A 19,675-nucleotide genomic window follows, 5' to 3' on the forward strand; every position below is an offset into this window, starting at 1 on the left:
AAAGACGACCAGGACGCTAATATTATTATTAATTTATATGATTAATTTTAAAATGTATATTTGATGTAGTGTAATATTCTTTATTGCACATTTCATTAGGAAACCAGTAAAAAAAATCACAACTATTAAAAGACTAAAGTGGCAAAACACGTGTTATCACTTAAGTTTTTACTTTTTTCACCAAGCATATGATGGATGGCGTTATCCACGTTATAAAATAATCGTTAATTGTCAGTTATTGCAACAATTAAATTGTCAAATATTGTCAAATATGCGTATGCTGGTGCACATATTGGGCTAACGATGGCCAAACTAATCCAAGTTATACGTTAGAGGGTGCAAGCAACATTTCTATCTCTTTCCGCAACATATTGTAACATAAGTTGCACCGTTTGACGATAAAATATTATCGATTATTTTATATGTCAAATAGCACATGGCTGAATGCAGATGCGTCAACAGTGGCACGTCACTATCTCAGTTGCAAGATGGCGAACGTGCGGGATAGTGACACATCCTTGTGGCTCCATAATAAACTCGGAACATCGAACGATTCCTGGACAACTGGTTCAATTTGTACACAATTAAATGCTGAAGTGTTAAAGAATATTAAGGATTGTTTTCCAGATTTGCAAACACAAGTGAAACTAAAATTATTGTTGAGTTTCTTTCATATCCCGCGCAGAAATGTTGAGGAGGTATGTAACTTTTCTCTCTTTGATGTTCTATGGTTTTGCGTAACTATATTGTGTTTTATATCTCTTTCTGCTCCGCTAGCTGATCATAAGTTGGAAAGAGACGCATAACAAGCATGTATGTAGTAGTTTTGTTGTCATATCATAATTTTATTACAATAATTGAAATGTTTTGTAAATTTACCATTTCAATATTTTTTTATTATCTAATTGCACATCAGAATCGATTAGATATGCTAAACTCGTGGTATTTTTGGGAGTAAACACCGATAAACAAATTAGTATTTTAATGTTACACATTTCTCTCATACATTAATTAATGCTTGTTTGTACAAAAGGTCTATATTTAACACTAGTTTTCTCGTGATAACCAGTTCGACGCCGCCGCCTGGCCTATATTTTGCTTGTGTTTATAACCTAGAATCTGATGTTTCCACTTAGTACCCAATTCAAGGACTAATCCATTTGTTCAGGGCATGCATAAATGCACAAGGTGCATATTGTTGTGCTCACATGCATTTCTCGTGCTCAAACTGCGCATTATATGTCTCCTGTATTTTTAGCTCTATACTATACAGGGTAACTATTTTAAATGAACATATGTTTACCTGCCCTACATTGTATTGTCATGATTATCATGTAGAGCTGTAAACATTACAAGCTTATGTTTATTATCCTTTAATTATATTAATAGAAATTCAAATTAACCATATGCACATTCTGATACTGGGTTTTAAACAGGGACCGAATACCAGTATATTTTTCATACAAATTAACTGGTATTCAATTTTGGTATCAGGGTTGTTTTATTTTTGCACTTAATTTAGCTAATCTTTTTTTTCTTTTTTTTTTTATTATAGGACATTCTTACATAAATTGACCAAGTCCCACAGTAAGCTCAAGAAGGCTTGTGTTGTGGGTACAACAATATATATAATATATAAATACTTAAATACATAGAAAACAACCATGACTTAGGAACAAATGACCGTAGTTATGCAGAAAACGACTAACTCGATTTTATCATCAATGCAGAAAGCGACCAAAGCCACTGAGTTAGGGTGTCAGGATAATGATTGAGCAGTAAGTCACTTTGACAAAAATAAAAAGTTGGTCGCTTTCTACAGAACTAGGGTCAAATATCTGTGTCATCACACAAATAAATGCCCTTACTGGGATTCGAACCCAGGACCATCGGCTTCACAGGCAGGGTCACTACCCACTAGGCCAGACCGGTCTTCAAATCTGTTCTGAGTCAATCTGCTCAATCATTATCCTTACCTGGAGGCCTAGCACATGATTGGTACGACAGTATCTCGCCGCGAGATAGACTACCCGTCTTTTTCTAACTGTATTAACTAAAGAGGGACAGGTAGTCTATCTCGCGCCAATCATGTGCTAGCCCAGCTGAATACTATTCTATAATATCAAATAAATATTGTGAGTGCTATGAGATATTTTAATTTTGTAGTTATACCAGTAACGGTCCCCGGTTTTAAATCATAGTAAAAAGTACAGCATAATAGGTCAATTGTCTGGACAAACACGTTCACATAATATCAGCACCCTTAATAAAAAGCAATAGAAGGTGTAAACCTTCTTGAACATATTGCAGCTATGCATGCATTAGCATATGGATCAAATACAGGAAAACTATTGTATACTTATAGATACTTATGAAATCAGAATCACATTATCACACTGTTGAATAATTTCTTCTTTACTGTGTTTTTAAATCCAATACTCATGTAACTAACCACTATGAAAGTCTACCAGCAGTGGCGGATTTGCAGTTTTTGCCGCCCTAGGCCCCAGGCCCTGTAGCCGCCCCTTTCTCAGCACCCATCATAAACACTACATTTTGAGTTATTTCTTGTTATCATTAGCGAATTTTTTGTCACAATTTGCCGCCCTAGGCCCGGCCCGGGCCCCCTTGGCCTTAGGGCAAATCCGCCACTGTCTACCAGGGTAATAGTGCATTCCTTCAGAATAACAAGTAGCTGGTGTAAAGGCAGTTAAAGCTATAACCTCTAGCCGCCCAGAGGCCTATAAAAAGGTCTGATATTACATTCTAATTTGAATCTTAATTTTCACAAATCAAAATTGCAATTGTCTTGCACCGGATATTCGGTTACTATCCGGCCATTATTTTAATATCCGGCCAGATACCGGATATTGAACTACTACCGGCCGGATACCGGATATTGAACTACTATCCGGCCGGATACCGGATAACATTGCTTGATTTTGGAGTAAACAAAATGGATTTAAGAAACAGTCACGGTCATAATCGTACTTGTTTATTATTTTAAAACAATTTAATCATTCCACTGACTTGCACGCGCACTCATTTCGAACCTAGAAATGTGTCCGCGAGAACGTTCACTAGGAAACAGGTCAAACCTGCAGAATGCGCACCCGAAAAACCGAAATGTAGGTATAGTTCCGTATCGGATATTCGGCCGATGGTTAGGCCGAATATCCGGTATCCAGCCACACAACTATCCGTTGCATCTCTAGCTAAAACACTCTACAATCAAATGGTGCCTAAATCTATTCATTGCATTGTCATTCTAGGGACAGTGGGGCATTCCACAAAAAGGTCAACTTTGTTGGGGATGTCATTCTTATGGCACCCACCTTAATAACCTTCAGGAATCTGTATTATTAAGTATCAAATGTAAAATCAAATATTGGCTTCCTAGCTTCAGAAGTATTAAAAAAATAGTGTCTCGTAATCATCACTTTTCTTGAATGCCCCCAGTGCAATCCCATGGTTACAATCACTCCTATTGGCCTCGTATAAAATTTCATAACAATTAATTTCAGTGGAGAAATGAATTGGAAGAGATCATTGAAGTGGCAGCGGTGGACTCGGACCTCTGGGTCGCCATGTTGGCCGAGGTCCTCAAAACCTTCCCGTCACAGGGCACCCTTAACACCGAGATAGCGGAGTTCGACGAGACCCGGCCCATTTTCAGTGACATGATCGGGGAACTCCGGAAAGCACTGGCTAAGCATTCGGAACTGGGATTGTTGCCATTAGAGTGCCTATATTTGAATAAAAATGCCTTAGTATCTGTGGTGAGTAAAATAATAATATTTTTATTCTTCTACCATTGGAGCATTCATACATTTATTACTTGCATTTAGGAGCAAAAGTAAGAATGCGCGCGTGTGTAAACAACTAAACAGGCCCTTAGTCGATGTATGAGGTATTAAAATTTTAAAACAAAAAAATATCTAGAAGATAGAGAAGTTTTAGAGGTATAAATTTATAGAATGTAGGGTAATTCGCCAGTAATTGGCCACTTTTAGTAACTGGCCGCCCTAAACTAAAAATTAATTCTATTCACCTATAAATATAATTAATTATAGTATAATTCTGTTTATAGGTGCATAGAATTCATTTTTAGTTTAGGGCGACCAGTTAGTAAAAGTGGCCAGTTACTGGAGAATTACCGTATAATTTGTTGAAAGACAAAATTGTTTCGTAAAATTTGCTTTAAATTATCATGTTTCACTTGATTGCAGGTTGGCCAGCAAGCGAACCCAGTAAAACACTTCACACTAAAACGCAAGCCCAAGTCCGTGGCGCTCCGGAGCGAACTACTAGCCAAGGCGGCCGAGGTGCAGGCCAACCAGAAGAAGGCTCAAGCGCCCACGGTGCCGGTCCGGAGTCGTGGCATGCCGAGGAAGATGACTGATACTAGTGAGTTGGTTGACATTGTATTGAAAAATAGTAACAGACCTTTTAATATGTGACGTTCCACGGGAAAAGGTACCTTATGGCGGCTGGCGCTTACATCGCATAGCGCCGCAATAATATTGGAGCGGCGTTAATAATAGCGTAAGCGCCAACCGCCATAAGGTACCTTTAACCGTGTGACGTCACATATTGGTTTTCTTTCCATCCCCCAAAGTGGCTGCCTGCATAGATGAGTTGGGGCCAGACGGGAACGATTCATATAAATGCACCTAGTCCTATGTGCCCCATGGGGACAATAGTAGATTGTACAACAAGGGCATAAAGTGACCCATTTTTACCCGAGGCAATTTTTTGGTCTGAGCGAAGCGAACTATTTATGCCCTTGTTGTACATTCTGCTTTTCACTTCGATTGCGAGGAAAATATACAAAAAATCAAATATTTTAGGTTATTTTAACGTATTTCTTTAAGACTAAAGAAAATTGTTCTTGGGCCGGTCGGAGGCGCGGGGCACGCCGATCGGGAGAGCGCCGGTCGGGGGCGCGCCGGCAGGGCTGGCAGTTTGTATGGCAGAATTTGGACTTTATTGCTAAGTCAATAAGGGTCGTAATAGATGATTTTACTTTATGCTCTAGAGCATAAAATGCGATTTTATGTCGTCTACGCACGACATAAAGGTGCACTTTTTGAGCATGAGAAGTGAAAATAGGAATATACCATAATTATAAAATTTTTATTTGCAAGACCCAAATATTGCTTCGAGTATAAAGTTTTTAGGGTTGAAATGTTTAATTTCTTTTTAATGGAGGATTTTTTATTATTATTTATTTGGCAATTGGGGTTTATGTTATATTTAAAAGCTCATGTCGTAATTGCGGGCGTTTTGACGGCGATGCCCGTCGGTCCACATAAAATGAGCAACAAGCGGTCGGACCGAGCTGAAATCATGCTAAAGGTGTCGCAGAGGATAGAAGGCGTGGTTTGAGATTATTAAAGATAATTATTTTGTCATTTATCTAACCCCCTTATTCATAAACGTCTACTAAAGTTGACAAGCCGATAATAATCGTTTGACCCTTTCCGACGTATCGGTACGATGGAAAGGGACAAACGACTATTATCGGCTCGTCAGCTTTAGTAAACGGGGTAATAAGGGGGTAACGTGACATTGTTTTCCCCAGCTCCACTAAAAGGCCTGCCGTCGCGCTGGGCGGCGCGCTCGGGCGGCGCGCCCTCGCGCGTGGCGGCCGCCGCGGCGCGCCCGCCGCCGCGCAGCGCCGGCATCAAGCTGCTCGACATCGCCGACCAGCCCATTGCACACGCTCACGCTAAAAGGAGACGCAAGAACGGTTAGTATTGTCCTCTGAAGGGCCTGCCGTCGCGCTGGGCGGCGCGCTCGGGCGGCGCGCCCTCGCGCGTGGCGGCCGCCGCGGCGCGCCCGCCGCCGCGCAGCGCCGGCATCAAGCTGCTCGACATCGCCGACCAGCCCATTGCACACGCTCACGCTAAAAGGAGACGCAAGAACGGTTAGTATTGTCCTCTGAAGGGCCTGCCGTCGCGCTGGGCGGCGCGCTCGGGCGGCGCGCCCTCGCGCGTGGCGGCCGCCGCGGCGCGCCCGCCGCCGCGCAGCGCCGGCATCAAGCTGCTCGACATCGCCGACCAGCCCATTGCACACGCTCACGCTAAAAGGAGACGCAAGAACGGTTAGTATTGTCCTCTGAAGGGCCTGCCGTCGCGCTGGGCGGCGCGCTCGGGCGGCGCGCCCTCGCGCGTGGCGGCCGCCGCGGCGCGCCCGCCGCCGCGCAGCGCCGGCATCAAGCTGCTCGACATCGCCGACCAGCCCATTGCACACGCTCACGCTAAAAGGAGACGCAAGAACGGTTAGTATTGTCCTCTGAAGGGCCTGCCGTCGCGCTGGGCGGCGCGCTCGGGCGGCGCGCCCTCGCGCGTGGCGGCCGCCGCGGCGCGCCCGCCGCCGCGCAGCGCCGGCATCAAGCTGCTCGACATCGCCGACCAGCCCATTGCACACGCTCACGCTAAAAGGAGACGCAAGAACGGTTAGTATTGTCCTCTGAAGGGCCTGCCGTCGCGCTGGGCGGCGCGCTCGGGCGGCGCGCCCTCGCGCGTGGCGGCCGCCGCGGCGCGCGCGCCGCCGCGCAGCGCCGGCATCAAGCTGCTCGACATCGCCGACCAGCCCATTGCACACGCTCACGCTAAAAGGAGACGCAAGAACGGTTAGTATTGTCCTCTGAAGGGCCTGCCGTCGCGCTGGGCGGCGCGCTCGGGCGGCGCGCCCTCGCGCGTGGCGGCCGCCGCGGCGCGCCCGCCGCCGCGCAGCGCCGGCATCAAGCTGCTCGACATCGCCGACCAGCCCATTGCACACGCTCACGCTAAAAGGAGACGCAAGAACGGTTAGTATTGTCCTCTGAAGGGCCTGCCGTCGCGCTGGGCGGCGCGCTCGGGCGGCGCGCCCTCGCGCGTGGCGGCCGCCGCGGCGCGCCCGCCGCCGCGCAGCGCCGGCATCAAGCTGCTCGACATCGCCGACCAGCCCATTGCACACGCTCACGCTAAAAGGAGACGCAAGAACGGTTAGTATTGTCCTCTGAAGGGCCTGCCGTCGCGCTGGGCGGCGCGCTCGGGCGGCGCGCCCTCGCGCGTGGCGGCCGCCGCGGCGCGCCCGCCGCCGCGCAGCGCCGGCATCAAGCTGCTCGACATCGCCGACCAGCCCATTGCACACGCTCACGCTAAAAGGAGACGCAAGAACGGTTAGTAATTATAGTTCGTTTTTAGGGTTCCGTGCCCAAAGGGTAAAAACGGGACCCTATTACTAAGATTCCGCTGTCCGTCCGTCCGTCCGTCCGTCCGTCTGTCACCAGGCTGTATCTCACGAACCGTGATAGCTAGACAGTTGAAATTTTCACAGATGTATTTCTGTTGCCGCTATAACAACAAATACTAAAAACAGAATAAAATGTGACGTCCCACGGTCAAAGGTACCTTATGGCGGGTATGGAGTTATGCATACCCCAGTAATCTACAATAAATAAGCTATCGATAACACAAAAGATCAACCTTCTAGGTTGCGTAGTTACAGAGATATGATTTTTTGAAAATAATGTTGTGAAATGAGCAACTTTACGATAGAGAAGTTTTAAGTTTAGCCGCCTAAAAAACTATGTTCCTGAAGTAAGTTACATAGTTGACTACAAATAATAATACCTTATATATCTGAGATTAAAAAAATATTGCGACTTGTTCTGTAATGCAAATAGAAACTTTTGATATCGACTGATTTATGTGTATATTAACCAATCTCTTGAAAATAAAGTTTTATTTCATTTTCACGATTGATTGCAATGAGCTCTCAAGATTTAAATTTTATCTATTAGAAAACGACACTGACAGACAGTTTAAGTAAAAAACAATACCGATTTAGAGGTGAAAATGTATTTCCTGACTTTTTCATATAAAATCACAAAATTGAATATTTTTACTTTTAATGTCACACACAATCAATTTTTCTGAGCACATATGAAAGAAATTCTGTCATTCAAATGAAATAAATCCTAAAACCCCAACTAAATACTATATTTAACCCCTTATGCCACTTTAAACTTACATAACAATAACAGTATTTGCTCCATACATTTACGAAAAGGTACCTTATGGAAATAAATCTAATAATACATCACTACAAAATATCAATCATATTACAGTTTATCTTTTATGAATAGAAAATATTAATTTACATTAAACTACCCCAAATTTAATTAGTTCCTCGTCATAATAATCTTAAAAAAGACCAATAATTTGTATGTAATGAAAAGGTACCTTGTGATTAAGTTACATGATGAGGCATGATGATGATGATGGAACAGTTAGGATAAACTAATAATATTTTGGTAATGGTATAAATCGTCTATTTCTTATCAATAATATATTTCGGTTTCTATTGAAGATAAGCGGCATTGAGGTTCAATGACCTCAGATATTCCATAAGGTAATGCGTCGGGTATTGGCATTTTTCAGCAAACCAATGGCTGATTTATTGCATGCGACCAAACCAAATGAAGATTATTCTAGTTAAGAAAGACTTGACGAGAGTAACTTTGGTATAATAGCAGGCTACTTGGAATTGTGATGTCGGTCTATGTACGGTTATAATATTTGCGAGGCGCCCCAACCAGAACTGAAATTATCAAATTAGTTTTGCAGAATGCTAATACAGTTCTCTACCAAACTTCTTTTCCCGTATTGAGTAGTCTTTTTGGGAATTTTCAATCTTTTTTCCATAAGGTACCTTTTCTACTAAACTCTGAGACGACATTACTAGGCTTATAACTAACTTATAACAAAAATAAAAACAGGTAAACAAACGTTACGCATTAAGGTTTCAGATCACACAATAAAAAAAAATTTAGCATTTTTTCACCTCTTTACAAAACATTTCATATCTCCGAAACTAGAAACCCTCATAAGGTACCTTTTCCCGTGGAACGTCACAAATAAAGATTTAAGTGGGGCTCCCATACAACAAACGTGATTTTTGACCGAAGTTAAGCAACGTCGGGCGGGGTTAGTACTTGGATGGGTGACCGTTTTTTTTGCCGTTTTTTGCATTATGGTACGGAACCCTTTGCGCGCGGGTCCGACTCGCACTTGCCCGGTTTTTTATCATTAGAAATAAGGTAATCGATCTTGTCTTTTAATTGAAAAACACGTTTTAAAAATAAGTTACGGCAAATATGTTTTCATCTCTCCTGTTCGGAAAGTTCACCTTTCATAGGCTAATAACCGGGTGGAAAATTGCATTTCCCACCCTAGGGTGGAAAGTAATTTTTTTTTAATTTTTACTTGCAACGGCTAACAGCCATATATGCCATATTATTCAGTTAAAAGCTCTCATATTAGCTTCCGCATGACTGAAATTGGCGCCGTTTACATTTAGATTGGCAAAAAATCTAAAACCATAGACAAACCGATCTTAAATTGGGATGTGTCTGAAACGGCCTTAATATAATGTAGGTATACGCGCCTTAAAAAAAGTGAAACTGAATGAATGAATGTAATGATAATATTTTAATAAACATTCATTGTCATTTATATTAATTTATTAACAAATATTTATGTTAGTTTTATACATTTTAATATTAAATACAAGTATAGTTTGTCAAAGGGCTGTCTCATTTCAAATATAGACAGAGAGAATCATACTATCTTTGTCTTACACTAGTACTAGCACCCAAAAAATAAGGATGAGTATAGTTTTGTTTGTTCTTATTTACTGACAATTTGGTTTGACCAACTATAGTATAATTATTATACACAATAATAAATATTTTGGCAGTAGCAACATTTTTATTTTGATAAAATAGAAAAAAAAAACTAATTAGGAAAAGGCGGGAATAGGTATGGTACTGAATAAACTGTTGAGACATTACTTGCTCTGGTTCAAAATGGATTTTTCAAGTGATTCGAGTGGCTTAAACATAGAATTAACTCCTGAATCTGTTAAAGAAGAAGCAAAAACAGTGGTTGATAATCTTTTACCTGCATCTTCAAAACAAAGATACCTAAAGGCATACGAGCAGTTCATGAATCGGAGAAGCGTTAAAAAAGTGAAGTCGCTGTCGGAAAACGAATATTTGGCTTATTTTAGTGAAATGTCTAACTAAATCATTACAACCTTCCACACTTTGGAGCAATTACTCTTTGCTTAAATCAGTGATGAATACAAAGCATCAAGTGAACTTGAAAATCTTCTTAAATACTTACCAATTATCAACCTACATTTCTCGTGTTTGACTTTCCTCATAGTCGAAATGAAAAGTAGAGTGTTTAACTCGGGTAAAAAATAACCGCCGAAAAAAAACTAAAAGGAAATGAAAAAACCGGCACTAACACGAAACGAGTCGACCAACAAAAACAATAGCACACTGAAAAGAAAAAAATAATTATTTTGTCTTCAATAACGCAAGTGAATACCTATGAACTATGTATATACATACTTCTGAAATAAATCACACAAATCTGCGTATTTATATATTAGGTCCTTACCTATGAAATTGGCGTTTTTGTTCATAGATATAAGTCTGATCCTAGTTTTTTTTTTTTTTACAAAAGTACATACACAATTACAATAAAACTACAATATGATTTCGCCAAACTGCTTGACAGCAATTAATTGTTATTTTTTATTGTTAAGTGTTCAGAATTAAGCCTTGAAAATAGGTCTTTTCATGTGCTGTCGGTTCGAGTATTAAAATTACTTATATTTTTCTAATGGTACCAATTTTCAAGAAATGGAGATATTGAAAACATACCTTAAAGGTGTCAAAAATTACTGGAAAAATTTTGTTTGGTTTGAATTAGCCATCAAAAAAATATCCGCAAAATTAATTGTATGGAAATTCGTGTTTCGTTGAAATTCTCCGAACAAAACGCCAATTTCATAGGTAATGACCTAATATTTACAATCTGTTATTTTTGGAGTCGGTGCAGGTGCTTCACTAAGGTGCTCAAGTTTGTTTGAGGCTGGCACCGACTCCAAAAATAACAGATTGTAAATATATAAATACGCAGATTTGTGTGATTGATTTCAGAAGTATGTATATACATAGTTCATAGGTATTCACTTGCGTTATTGAAGACAAAATAATTATTTTTTTCTTTTCAGTGTGCTATTGTTTTTGTTGGTCGACTCGTTTCGTGTTAGTGCCGGTTTTTTCATTTCCTTTTAGTTTTTTTTCGGCGGTTATTTTTTTTGTTAAAAAGTTTTTATTTTATAATTTTCTGTGGCTATAATTTATACAAATTATTACATGCTTAATTTTTGATCACTTTTAAAATAGCTACCTACCTTGCTTTAGCTATTAACTGTTATATTAATAATCCTACTTTAACTATTATTTTGTTCTGTAATATAAATAAATTACCCCTATTGTCCCACCCTTAGGGTAGGATTTTTTCCAAATTTTTATTATTATTACGACTACTCTGTAAAAGGTTATGCGTGGTCATACGTTACAATCGGTGAGTGAAAAAATCAATCATCCCCTATTTTCCTACCCTTAAGGTTGGATTTTTTTTTCCAAATTTATATGGGACCAACTTCGGGGTATACCCTTTCCAATAAAAAAATAATTATCAAAATCGAACATCTCTGTATAAAGTTATGCGTGGTCATACATAAAAAAAATAAAAAAAAAAAAATATACGCGTCGACTTGAGAACCTCCTCCGTTTTTTTTTTTCGTCGGTTGAAAAGTAACCATTTCACCCTCGAACTATTGGCGCTCTCTCTTCGTTCGAGCGCCAAAATATATCGGGTGAAATGGTTCACTCTCCACCCTTGGTTATTGGTTAACAATCTACTAAACAATTACGAATCTAATACATTCATTTATATTCTTCTGCTTTCATAAGTAATAGTTATTGATTTTTAAAAAGCGTTTTTCAATTAAAAGACGTGTCTAGATCGCTTACCTTCTTTCAAGTTCTTTCTAATGCTAAAAAAAACGAACGAAAATAGTATTTTAAATTTTGTCCAGTTGTAAAAGAATTTCAGAACAAAATTTTGTAAGGTAAAGGAGGCCTAATTTTAATTAATTTAATTGGCCTCCGCTTGACTCTATGCAGGGGTGGCATCAAGTTGCTAGACATCACTTACCAGCCCATTTCATGCTTATGTTGGGAACATGAGCTTGGTTCCTTCTAAAGGCCCCATCGAATACGTAAATACATCCTATTATATTTTGACATGCATACTTTCAAAATTTGTACGCCTTAAACCGCCACATAGTGAAATTAACTGAACTGTAACACCGTATAACCTATGTTGAATAAATGAATCTTCTTCCTTCCTCGCGTTATCACGGCATTTTACCACGGCTCATGGGAGCCTGGGGTCCGTTTGATAAGTAATCCCAAGAATTTATGAATTGATTGATGTTAAACCAATGAATAATTATGATTGTAATTGTGTGAGCAGAGTTGGAGGAGGCGGCGGCGGCCAAGAAGCCGGCGGTGGCGGCGCCCGCGTCGCCGCCGCCCGACTACGCGCGCGGCCTCAACAACTACCAGATGCCCAAGCAGGAGGACAACCCCGCCTGTACGTATTATCCTCAACAACTACCAGATGCCCAAGCAGGAGGACAACCCCGCCGGTACGTATTATCCTCAACAACTACCAGATGCCCAAGCAGGAGGACAACCCCGCCGGTACGTATTATCCTCAACAACTACCAGATGCCCAAGCAGGAGGACAACCCCGCCGGTACGTATTATCCTCAACAACTACCAGATGCCCAAGCAGGAGGACAACCCCGCCTGTACGTATTATCCTCAACAACTACCAGATGCCCAAGCAGGAGGACAACCCCGCCGGTACGTATTATCCTCAACAACTACCAGATGCCCAAGCAGGAGGACAACCCCGCCTGTACGTATTATCCTCAACAACTACCAGATGCCCAAGCAGGAGGACAACCCCGCCTGTACGTATTATCCTCAACAACTACCAGATGCCCAAGCAGGAGGACAACCCCGCCTGTACGTATTATCCTCAACAACTACCAGATGCCCAAGCAGGAGGACAACCCCGCCGGTACGTATTATCCTCAACAACTACCAGATGCCCAAGCAGGAGGACAACCCCGCCGGTACGTATTATCCTCAACAACTACCAGATGCCCAAGCAGGAGGACAACCCCGCCGGTACGTATTATCCTCAACAACTACCAGATGCCCAAGCAGGAGGACAACCCCGCCTGTACGTATTATCCTCAACAACTACCAGATGCCCAAGCAGGAGGACAACCCCGCCGGTACGTATTATCCTCAACAACTACCAGATGCCCAAGCGGGAGGACAACCCCGCCGGTACGTATTATCCTCAACAACTACCAGATGCCCAAGCGGGAGGACAACCCCGCCTGTACGTATTATCCTCAACAACTACCAGATGCCCAAGCAGGAGGACAACCCCGCCGGTACGTATTATCCTCAACAACTACCAGATGCCCAAGCAGGAGGACAACCCCGCCGGTACGTATTATCCTCAACAACTACCAGATGCCCAAGCAGGAGGACAACCCCGCCTGTACGTATTATCCTCAACAACTACCAGATGCCCAAGCAGGAGGACAACCCCGCCGGTACGTATTATCCTCAACAACTACCAGATGCCCAAGCAGGAGGACAACCCCGCCGGTACGTATTATCCTCAACAACTACCAGATGCCCAAGCAGGAGGACAACCCCGCCGGTACGTATTATCCTCAACAACTACCAGATGCCCAAGCGGGAGGACAACCCCGCCGGTACGTATTATCCTCAACAACTACCAGATGCCCAAGCGGGACGACAACCCCGCCTGTACGTATTATCCTCAACAACTACCAGATGCCCAAGCAGGAGGACAACCCCGCCGGTACGTATTATCCTCAACAACTACCAGATGCCCAAGCAGGAGGACAACCCCGCCGGTACGTATTATTTGTATCACCTGTCTGGCCTGGTGGGGAGGGGCCCTGCCTATAAAGCCGACGCTCCCGGATTCAAGTCCTGGGAAGCGAATTTATCTTTATGTGGTCTTATATGTAATAGTTATTTGTACGACAAGAGATCAAAGTTTGATATTTCTTCGAGTGCTTATTTTGAGTCCCGTGCAAGCGAAAGATTCTATAATTTAGAATCTTGAGCGTAGTAAGGGATTCAAAAGCGCACGAGATGTAAATAACTTTGATCTCGTGTAGTACACATAATTTTTCACCCTAAGCAGTGAGAACATACCTAGAGGGACAGAGATAATAGAACCCAAGTATATCGAACTTGTATTAGACCCCGCATGTTGAAATGACATTTGACTATAAAGGTCACTTGAATGTCATTTTGTCTCACTCAGTGAGCAAAATCGCATTTTGCTCACTGAGTGAGACAAAATGACTCAGTGAGCAAAATCGCATTTTGCTCACTGTTTTTAAGCAGCAAAGTACCCTTGTTCGCGCTGCTGAGGTGAAAAGTTTATTGTTAAAGTGTTAATGCTTGTGCACAACGGCTGCGTGTGCGTGACGCGCGGCGTTGTAAGTATACAGATCCTTATGAGAGACGGCATACCGCTTGCGTGACGTGTGCGTGTGAAACTCCACCATTTTAGCGCATGTGCACGTTACGTATACGAAAGCCGGTGTGCACAGGCCTACAAGTCCATCGTCGGTCAGGTAACTTTTTGATCGTCGAAGACTACAGATGCACACGGTTGCAGTAGATTTAATCTTCGTACAATTCGAGAAGGTTAACGCCTAACGGTCGGTTTCATAATGAGCGTAATCTTCATATACTAATTACTTTTTATGAATTAATTTTTGCTTCGATACTTTGTTTTGCCGGGAGGTACTTAGCTAGGCTTGCGAGTATGATGGTATTGTTAGTATAGAAATAAATGTAATTGACACTATGTTTATCCCCCAGCCGTGGCGGTGGAGCCGACGCCGGCGTCCCCCCCTCGCGCCTCCCCCCCTCCCCCCTCCGCCGCGGCCGAGCGTCCGCCGCCGCCCAGCCCCATGCTCGTCCACCAGGTAACACCTATATTCTTATCACTTCCTAAACCTCCTACCTATTTACATTTACTAATCATGAGTGATATTTTTAATATTATAATATTTAGCTATTTTTGTCTTCCTTTATCACAAAAAAAAAGAAACATGTATATACTATGTATATAATAATAATTATGTACGGCACATTAAAATTAAAAAAAATCTTGAGGAGTATTACTAACACTGATAAACTAAAATTATCAATTATATTGTTTACTTGACAGGGCACCGGTGCGAAACCGATCGTAATCGGCCAACAAGGCAAACTATTGATAGCGGGCCAGGGCGGAACCAAACCACTCCTACTGTCGGCGCCAACACTCCTGAACACTTCTGCTGTGCTGCTGCAACCTGGAGGCAAGGCTGTGCTACTGCAGAACATCAAACCGGTACGTAAATATAGTCGAGCCGGTCAAACAACTTTCTCAGTAGAAAAAGGCACGAAATTCAAATTTTCTATGGGACGATAACCCTTTATGCCAACATAATTTTTTAATTTCTCGCTTTTTTGTCCTGACGGAAATGGCTTGACAGACTTTAAATACCCAGAAATATCAAACCAAAGTATTTGATTACTTGGAAAGCGTTGCCTTTGGGTCCATACGTAACGAGTCACTTTGCGAAGAAATTGTCAGGCGAAGTAGCTCGGTTTGTGTAAACGCGCACTACGTGTGTAGCCGCTCTTGACCTAATAACTATTTTTAGGGCTCCGTACTTCAAAAGGAAAAAAAAAAGAACCCTTATAGGATCCCTCGTGCGTCTGTCTGTTTGTTTGTCCGACCACTCCCCCCCCTTTATCTCCGAAACTACATTCACAAAATAGTTCTTTACCTATAGATGACAGGAAAACCTATTAGAAATGTGCAGTCAAGCGTGAGTCGGACTTAATTACTTAGTTTTGGATCCGACCCGTCGGGCATTCCAGTTCCACATAAAAAAAATACATTGTTAAAAATTGAATAATGTACGGAACCCTTGAAACGCGAGTCCGACTCGCACTTGACCCTTTTTATTCATTGTTTTTGGTTCCAGGTGACACAAACAGTGGTCCAGGCGGCGCGGCCCACGCTACAGGTGGTGCCGCCGCCGCAACCGCAGCCGCAGCCCGTGGTATGTACATTATTTATACTATTAGGGCTCTTTCCCACTGAACATGCAGTTTTTTGCGGGTACGGTCTTCTGCAGGAACCCGTTTTAGTAGTATACGTGCAGTGTTCAGTATTCCGTAAACAGAATGCTCGTGTGAACGTTACTATAGTAGAACGATTTTGATTTAATTATATAGGAAATGTTAACGAAAAAAAAGTGGATTTTTCATTTACAAACTAAAAGTAAAAATTTGAAACTATTATTGCTCACCATGCTCGGCATTAAACTGCAAGACCGAGTGACCATGCAGTTTTTTGCGGGTACGGTCTTCTGCAGGAACCCGTTTTAGTAGTATACGTGCAGTGTTCAGTATTCCGTAAACAGAATGCTCGTGTGAACGTTACTATAGTAGAACGATTTTGATTTAATTATATAGGAAATGTTAACGAAAAAAAAAGTGATTTTTCATTTACAAACTAAAAGTAAAATTTTGAAACTATTATTGCTCACCATGCTCGGCATTAAACTGCAAGACCGAGTGAGAAATGTCGAAATCCGACGCCACACCAAGGTGCGAGACGTGGGTGACGTCATCACCAAGATTAAATGGAGTTGGGCGGGACATGTTGCTAGGCAGAGTGATGGCAAGTGGACCAAAATGTTGACGGATTGGTGGCTGCTTTCGGATGAAAAAAGCGCCTGGCGTCCATTGGCTCGTTGGGTGGATGACATTCGAAAAATCGCGGGGCACTTTTGGATGAGACTAGCCCAGGACCGGGATAAGTGGCGTACACGATGAGAGGCCTATGCTCAGGAGTGGGCGACTGAAGGCTAGGATGATAACAAATAAAAATAAAATAAATATTATAGGACATTTTTTACACAAATTGACTAAGCCCCACGGTAAGCTCAAGAAGTCTTGTGTTGTGGGTACTCAGACAACGATATATATAAATACTTAAATATATAGAAACAACCATGACTCAGGAACAAATATCTGTATCATCATACAAATAAATGCCCTTACCAGGATTCGAACCCGGGACCATCGGCTTCATAGGCAGGGTCACTACCCACTAGGCCAGCCAGACCGGTCGTCGAGTCGATGATGCTGATTAAAATTTAAATATTACTTTAAAATTGTCGCAATTAGTAAAGTGTGTATGTGTTTCAGGTGCAGGTGACGGGTGGGGTCGGCCCCGCAGCGGCGGCGACGCCGGCGCAGCCGCTGCTGCCGCGTAGGGGGCTGTCGCTCACGGTACGATTATCTGCCTTCTCTGTTCTTATTTTACGTTAAATCTCTTATATTATACTACACCTTTTTTACTGTGACATCCAGAAAAGGGGTGTTTTCAATTCGTCGGGATTTCTTTGTCGCTTTTTATACACATTCTCCGATTTCTTGAAAACGGTGAACAAAAAGCTTAAAGATCTGTTTATGATATGAATCAAGTATATAACTGGATCTGGCATGAGGTTGAGGGGTGGGGGGAAATGACCGAATGGGATAGTCTAATGTATCTTTCAGTAGAAGTAGCAGCGAAAGCGCTATTATTGTTTTTTATTCCCCACCGTAAATGTAGTATGGGTTATGTGGGCAACAAATAAATTAGACCAATCATAGTGTCGCATTGCGTATGTTTTGTCCCTCGCGGAGGCACGCGTATACCACTTCTATAGGATCCTACCTTCTATGGTTTATTAAATATTACAATACTTAATGTTAGCTTTTTTATAGTAACTCATTAATTTGCCATTGGAAAACAACATTTGGTAACGTACTAAATAACAATGTATGTTATTTGTCTGTATTGCAGCGCGAACAAATGTTGGAAGCGCAAGATATGTTCCGCAACGCCAACAGAGTCACGCGGCCCGAGAAGGCGCTCATACTCGGTTTCATGGCTGGCTCCAGAGGTAAACCTTATAATCTTTACATTATTAACCCAAAGATTTTAACACGGCATGTGTACTCATAAACTCCAAAACGTTAACTTGAACTAGATACACACGAACACACGCCGAACTTATGAAAATAATAAATGTATATTTGAAATCAACTGATCACACTAGTAAGGTTGGAGATTTTTGACTCAAAACTACGATCAGGCCTTCGCCTCTTCCGGTTCTTTTTGCGGACTTTTGGCTAAGGTTAGTATTCCACCTGTCCAATGTGGATTGCGTCTCACTCTCCTCACTAAGCAAAATGTGGGACGCAAATACACATTGGACAAAGAAATTTGACAAGTAAGAGCTCACAGACCTAGTTTGAAAAACCCCACTCTCGATCAATGAAAAATAGTCACTTTAAATTTGAAGTTTACTTTCCACTGCACGATTCACGGTACTGTTATTTGAAATAATTCAAAATGTTTCATTTGACTAAAACGAATCCCCTCTCTTCCAGATAACCCCTGTCCGAACCTAGGCAACATAGTGACAATAAAACTGTCAGAGAACATCGAAAACGTGCTGCAGTCCGACGACACCTACCTCACCATGCTCTCAGAGATGCACTTCCAGATGAATTACAACAACGGCCAGTGGACGCGCCTCAAGAAGTACCGGCACATAGACGGCATGGTGCCGCAGAAGATACCCCCCGGCTCCACCGTCATCTCGGCCAACAACCAGCAACCCGTCGTCTCAATAGCCAATCAGAGCGTCAGTTAAGACAAGTTAAGATTAGGTTCTTTATAGTTGTTTTGGCCTGGCAAAAAATTGGGGCAATATCAGAGCGTTTTAGCCTGTCTTTGGTCATATTTTTGACGAAGTGTTACGACATTTTGATCATATTATTGATTGTCTGGCAGAGGGGCATTCTAGAAAAATGACAGTTTTTTTTTTCACTTCTCATAAAGCTAAGAAGCCGATATTTGGCATGATAACTTAGCTTAACTACAAAAACGGCCAGTGGACGCGCCTCAAGAAGTACCGGCACATAGACGGCATGGTGCCGCAGAAGATACCCCCCGGCTCCACCGTCATCTCGGCCAATAACCAGCAGCCCGTCGTCTCAATAGCCAATCAGAGCGTCAGTTAAGACAAGTTAAGATTAGGTTCTTTATAGTTGTACTTTTGGCCTGGCGAAATTTTGGGGCAATATCAGAGCGTTTTAGCCTGTCTTTGGTCATATTTTTGACGGAAGTGTTTCGACATTTTGGTCATATTATTGATTGTCTGGTAAAGGGGCCTTCCAGAAAGATGTCAGTTAGTATTTTAAACACTTCCGATAAAGCTATAAAGCCGATATTTGGCATGATAACGTTTGATAACTTAGCTTAACAACATTAGCTGCCAGTGGACGCGCCTCAAGAAGTACCGGCACATAGACGGCATGGTGCCGCAGAAGATACCACCCGGTTCCACCGTCATCTCGGCCAACAACCAGCAGCCCGTCGTCTCAATAGCCAATCAGAGCGTCAGTTAAGACAAGTTAAGATTAGGTTCTTTGTAGTTGTTGTTTTGGCCTGGCAAACATTTGGGGCAATATCAGAGCGTTTTAGCCTGTCTTTGGTCATATTTTTGACGAAATGTTTCGATATTTCGATCATATTATTGATTGTCTGGCAGAGGGGCATTCTAG

At 42.2% G+C, this 19,675-nt stretch overlaps 1 protein-coding gene and 1 long non-coding RNA gene across 2 annotated transcripts in view; both read left to right on the top strand.

Moving 5' to 3' along the window:
* Positions 1–19,675, top strand: part of LOC134801070 (uncharacterized) — a 105,445-nt gene that overhangs the window by 77,778 nt on the left and 7,992 nt on the right. The window lies entirely within an intron of this gene.
* Positions 442–19,192, top strand: LOC134801337 (negative elongation factor A). The gene is made up of 11 exons (XM_063773878.1): positions 442–698; positions 3,525–3,779; positions 4,230–4,407; positions 5,585–5,752; positions 12,393–13,832; positions 14,873–14,979; positions 15,225–15,389; positions 16,033–16,110; positions 17,264–17,347; positions 17,907–18,006; positions 18,497–19,192. Exons 1-11 carry the CDS (start codon positions 489–491, stop codon positions 18,760–18,762), a joined length of 3,051 nt encoding a protein of 1,016 aa, XP_063629948.1. The 5' UTR covers positions 442–488; the 3' UTR covers positions 18,763–19,192.

The sequence above is a fragment of the Cydia splendana genome, chromosome 21 (assembly GCF_910591565.1).
Source record: "Cydia splendana chromosome 21, ilCydSple1.2, whole genome shotgun sequence".
Classification (NCBI taxonomy): domain Eukaryota; kingdom Metazoa; phylum Arthropoda; class Insecta; order Lepidoptera; family Tortricidae; genus Cydia; species Cydia splendana.